A 6,000-nucleotide genomic window follows, 5' to 3' on the forward strand; every position below is an offset into this window, starting at 1 on the left:
GTCCTGGATACTGCCCCCTGGGAGTGGACCTCATGTTCCTTGCCTGGAATTGTGCAGAAGTCGTGTATTGACCCCCAGGCCCAAGTTGACCTCCCAGTGCTCCAGGGTTCCTGACCTTTGGCTCAGTCTTTCATAGGGATTAGATAGTTGGGTTCACATTCACAAGCCTTGTACATATTCATATAAATCTCCCCTCCAGTGTCAGCCATATTGGTCGTGACTCCAGCTTTATTTTTAGGGCTTTTTATGATTTCCATAAAGATAATTTATCTTCTCCTTTAGTTTGTCCAATATTAAGGACATTCTCCCCCTTGGTGTCTTATAGCGATGTCAGGTGTCGGCAGCGCACAGGCGAATATGGGAGGCGTATTCCCCAGCGGGCAAAGACGTCAGACATGACTACACGTCCCTGACTGCTGTAGAGCTGCTGACAATCCAGGGGCCACGCGCCACCATGTAGAGACGGGACCGGGTGTCCTTGGCTTTGTGCGGGACCCTCTTCTTCTCTCTTTGATCTATCTACCTGCAGATCGCTTAAATGATTGAGCTTAAATGAAAAGCTAGAAAGTTTTTAGTGTTTAAGGGGTTGTCTGGTTCCCAGTCTCTTAAGAGTAAAGAGGGTGATGGGGGTTTGGTCCTCATCCAGGACTCTTATCTATAAGCCATAATGTAGAGCAGCTACCATGACCACCTGTGACCCTGGAGGACACAACATGTATATGTGTGATATGGGCTGTGTAATACCTCATCTCTCCTCTGGGGGCAGTGTAGGGATATTGAACACTTAAGAGTCCTTCACACTTATTGCCAGATTACCCAGCAGGGGGCAGCGCCTCTTCCAGCAGGCAGACCCTCGTTGTTATCTCCTGATACCTTCATTTTTCGGCTTAGCTGTTGCTTCCTGCAGATATTAATACTTGTAACAGTCAAATAAATAAAATGTTTGTTTTTTTTAAACTGTATCTTTTCTGTTGTGTTCTGATGGGTCATATTCAACAAAATCCAAGCAAACTGGACCAGGACAGGGGACAGGACAAGTATAATGCATGGAACTTGAAGACCAGTGTCAGAGATAGGATTGGACTGGTCACCAGAGATCCTTCAGTAGATCCAGTCTCTAGCACAGTAATGGGCTGCAGGGGTCCAGCTAGGATGGAGGCCACAAGGGTCTAGGTGATGCAAGATGGACCCCCAGTGTTGGCAGTGTAGTCAAACACTAATCTGACTAGAATTTGAACTGCCATGGCTATTGATCATCTCATTGAATTGAAATGGAGGTCCCTCAATTCTAGGTTTGTGTAAGCCCAGTGGTAGCCATGCGTGATCTGATGTGAACTGAGATTCTACTCCAATCTAATGGTTTTATATTATTATTTAACATTAAGGCAGGTTTCAGCGCATTCATTTCCTGGGGAAGTAGACCACCCAAATCCCTATTCAAGACTAAGGATGTTGTGATGTTCACTCATAGCACTTCAGTCACAAGGCGTCTCCATGTCCATCAGTCATGGACAACAGTCACTAGGAGTCTCCATGTCCATCAGTCATGGACTTCAGTCACTAGGAGTCTCCATGTCCATCAGTCATGGACTTCAGTCACTAGGAGTCTTCATGTCCATCAGTCATGGACTTCAGTCACTAGGAGTCTTCATGACCATCAGTCATGGACGTCAGTCACTTGAGTCTCCATGTCCATCACTCATGGACGTCAGTAACTAGGAGTCTCCATGTCCATCAGTCATGGACTTCAGTCACTAGGAGTCTTCATGACCATCAGTCATGGACGTCAGTCACTTGAGTCTCCATGTCCATCACTCATGGACGTCAGTAACTAGGAGTCTCCATGTCCATCAGTCATGGACTTCAGTCACTAGGAGTCTCCATGTCCATCAGTCATGGACGTCAGTCACTTGAGTCTCCATGTCCATCACTCATGGACGTCAGTAACTAGGAGTCTCCATGTCCATCAGTCATGGATGTCAGTCACTAGGAGTCTCCATGTCCATCAGTCATGGACGTCAGTCACTAGGGGTCCCCATGACCATCAGTCATAGACGTCAGTAACTAGGAATCTCCATGTCCGTCAGTCATGGACATCAGTTATTAGGAGTCTTCATGTCTATGAGTCACGGACATCAGTCACTAGGAGTCTCCATGTCCATCAGTCATGGACGTCAGTCACTAGGGGTCCCCAGGACCATCAGTGATGGACGTCAGGCAATAGGAGTCTTCATGTCTATGAGTCATGGACGTCAGTCACTGGGAGTCTCCATGTCCATCAGTCATGGACGTCAGTCACTAGGGGTCTTCATGTCCATCAGTCATGGATGTCAGTCACTAGGAGTCTCCATTTCCATCAGTCATGAACGTCAGTCACTAGGGGTCCCCATGACCATCAGTCATAGACATCAGTAACTAGGAATCTCCATGTCCATCAGTCATGGACATCAGTCATTAGGAGTCTTCATGTCTATGAGTCACGGACATCAGTAACTAGGGGTCCCCATGACCATCAGTGACGGACGTCAGGCAATAGGAGTCTTCATGTCTATGAGTCATGGACGTGAGTCATTAGAAGTCTCCATGTCCATCAGTCATGGACGTCAGTCACTGGGAGTCTCCATGTCCATCAGTCATGGACGTCAGTCACTGGGAGTCTCCATGTCCATCAGTCATGGACGTCAGTCACTAGGGGTCTTCATGTCCATCAGTCATGGATGTCAGTCACTAGGAGTCTCCATTTCCATCAGTCATGAACGTCAGTCACTAGGGGTCCCCATGACCATCAGTCATAGACATCAGTAACTAGGAATCTCCATGTCCATCAGTCATGGACATCAGTCATTAGGAGTCTTCATGTCTATGAGTCACGGACATCAGTAACTAGGGGTCCCCATGATCATCAGTGATGGACGTCAGGCAATAGGAGTCTTCATGTCTATGAGTCATGGACGTGAGTCATTAGAAGTCTCCATGTCCATCAGTCATGGACGTCAGTCACTGGGAGTCTCCATGTCCATCAGTCATGGACATCAGTTATTAGGAGTCTCCATGAGCATCAGTCATGGACGTCAGTCACTGGGAGTCTTCATGTCCATCAGTCATGGACGTCAGTCACTAGGAGTCTCCATGACTAGGTCTTGAGGTCCCATTGAGCTGCTCTTTCTGGTGGTGCTCACTTGTCCCTGTGTGTCAGAGGGGAGAATGCATGGCAATTCACAATGTGGCCACTTGGATCAATACCCAATAACACCAAAAACTCTTAAAAAAAATCAATGATGGTTTCCACCATAAGGACAACACAAGATATAGTTATAAATGATATTCTAAGTGATTTCTCCAGACAGCAGGACCAGCACCACTCTGTAACCACCAGCTCATGCTGCCGGCTCGGAACATCTTGCCTGGTTTTAGGTCACATCACCTGGAAGTCTTTGGGTCTGTTTTGATGCTTTCTATGGCTGCATTATGTATGATAGACACTGCTATGTACATCTGTATTATCATTGGGGTCTTCACTCCATTCTCATTGTGTGATGCAGCTTTTCCATTGTCTTTTATCTGTCGCCAACAGAAACGCATGGAAAACCTAAACTCCATGTCCCTGAAAGAAGCAGAAGGAGAGAATCTCTATGAGGTGAGTCATGTAGACATCAAGACCAAGACCCAGGGTCGGAGCCAGCACTGGGCTGTGATGGGGCCCAGTGCTGCTGGGGGGCCCACATATGGTTGCACATGAGGGGTCCATAGTGGGTAAGTGGGGCCTCATACAATGAATCCATAGGGATTAAAAGGGGGGCTGTATATAAAATAACCATGAGGGGGTTGTAAATAAAATAAAATTGGGGGGGCTGTTTTGGATGATAAGCTAGGAAATATTTTAGGGAACAGTAGACACGTGACTTTACTGTGAATGGGCGTAGTGAGGTTCTGTCACCCAGGGGCCTACTGAAACCTGGAGCCGACCCTGCCAAGACCATTGGATGTGATGTAGCGTATGACAGGATGGTACCTATTCTTATGTCACGGTTCGTGAGGGGCGAACCGTCTGAGAGTCTCTTTGGGAAGAGTCTGTGGACCCTCTGGACCACCGCAGGGGATGGTATGAGACCAGCAGTGGCAGCCAAGGTAATAAAAGTAGGAAACTGTCACAACCTGAGATGACAGCAGGAAGGCAGAGACGCTAGTACGGAGTGAAGACACCGCAGGGATGGAACCCTGGACGGCACAGCAGGAGCAGAGTCGTATGGGAACGGACCACAGGATATGGACCACAGGATATGGACCACAGGATATGGACCACAGGATATGGACCACATGAGACGGGCCACAGGATATGGACCACATGAGACGGGCCACAGGATATGGGCCACAGGATATGGGCCACAGGATACGGGCCACAGGATACGGGCCACAGGATACGGGCCACAGGATACGGGCCACAGGATACGGGCCACAGGATACGGGCCACAGGATACGGGCCACAGGATACGGGCCACAGGATACGGACCACAGGATATGGACCACAGGACACGGACCTCAGGATACGGACCACAAGATACGGACAGGAATGGGACTACGGCATACACACAGGAACGGGACCTCAGGATACACACAGGAGACTTTCACTTCAGTTGGGAAGACTTGAAGATCCGGCAGGGAGTGAAGGGAGCTGCCGGGTTATATAGGAAACCTGGAAGTGACCAGCGCCAATAGGAAGGAAACTGGCCCTTTAAGTCCTGAGGAGTTAGCGCGCACGCACCTTAGGAGCAGGAGCTACCGGCCTGGAAGGCAGGAGACGTGATAGGTAAGTCCGTGGATGGGGCAGAGACGCCGGCGCGGAGAGGAGCGCGGGTGAGAGCATATCCAAGGACTCGGGGGGTGGGGTGGGGGGTTCCATGAGTATTTGGATAACAAATGTAATACTTCTCGAGCTTGTAGGTTGGATAAGTCGGTCTCCATTGTGACTGTGTTTTCTAAGGTCCGGTTCCAAGAGGTTTTCCACCTGCAGTACACAATAATCTGCCTGAGCAAATAGCCGTCTGGCAGGGGGCGAGGTCGGGCTTTACCTAAAAAGATAAGATTGACCATTTTGGTTTCCTATCATGTGGGAATCTTCCTTCTCCAGAAAGCTTCTTCCCACCCACGTGGCATGGATTAGATGTCCATCTTCATACCACCGTGCGGGTGGGATATGCCTAACACCATCAGGGTGACCTTGCTGCATCTTTCCAGGTAATTTCTATGAACAGTATTTTTTTTTTCTCACCTTTCAAAGGGACTTAACCTGGAGGACTGCTCCATGTATGAGGACATCTCCCGTGGTCTTCAAGCCACCTACGAAGATGTGGGGACCCTGCGAGCATCAGATATTCAGCTGGAGAAACCTTGACTCCTGAGATCTGTGCTACATGGGAAACAGCAAAACGTGGATCCACAGATGTCATCACGGTTGTGTCCACTGGTGTCAGGAAGATCTCCCCATGAATATTACGTACCCCAGATACCAGCTCTCTGCCTTCTATTAGTAGTCAACGACTTGTTTTACGCCATTTCATTATGAGTCTCTCTGTCTTGTTATCCTGTGTCATGTTATAGTAGTGGATTTCCTTCAAATGGAAGGTTAAAATGTTTGTCCAGCTTAGAAAACCTACGGCTAAACAGCATATAAAGGGATCCTCGTAATATTAGGGTGTTTCTCTGCTTAAAGGGATTACTCAATGTTCTATAAATAAAGTGTGATCTTAGTGTAATTGTGTTTCTATTTTTCACCGAGATTTGTGCTTGCTGCTAAAAATGAATGGGGTTTTACCATAGGATCTGTGAAGTCTTTAGTAACACCAGATATTCTTCTCAGTATAGTTAGACAGCGCAGATTACAGTGCAGAGAGGTTGTTTCTCACCATGGCTGAAAATAGACTAAAATTTCATAATCTGTCCAGAACCAGGGTCCTAACTAGGAGACCCTGGGCCCTAGAGCAGACTTCTGAATGTGGCCTC

At 48.0% G+C, this 6,000-nt stretch overlaps 1 protein-coding gene across 4 annotated transcripts in view; it reads left to right on the forward strand.

Annotated features, from left to right (window-relative positions):
- CD79A (CD79a molecule) overlaps window positions 1–5,753 on the forward strand; it is a 31,463-nt gene extending 25,710 nt beyond the window's left edge. For all 4 annotated transcript variants that reach the window (XM_072113785.1, XM_072113783.1, XM_072113784.1 and 1 more), the window contains exons 4-5: window positions 3,575–3,637; window positions 5,279–5,753. In XM_072113785.1, the coding sequence (XP_071969886.1) occupies window positions 3,575–3,637; window positions 5,279–5,392 (177 nt within the window). In that variant the 3' untranslated portion in view covers window positions 5,393–5,753. The remainder of the gene's footprint in view (window positions 1–3,574; window positions 3,638–5,278) is intronic.
- The last annotated feature ends 247 nt before the right edge of the window (window positions 5,754–6,000 follow it).

The sequence above is a fragment of the Engystomops pustulosus genome, chromosome 6 (assembly GCF_040894005.1).
Source record: "Engystomops pustulosus chromosome 6, aEngPut4.maternal, whole genome shotgun sequence".
Classification (NCBI taxonomy): Eukaryota; Metazoa; Chordata; class Amphibia; order Anura; family Leptodactylidae; genus Engystomops; species Engystomops pustulosus.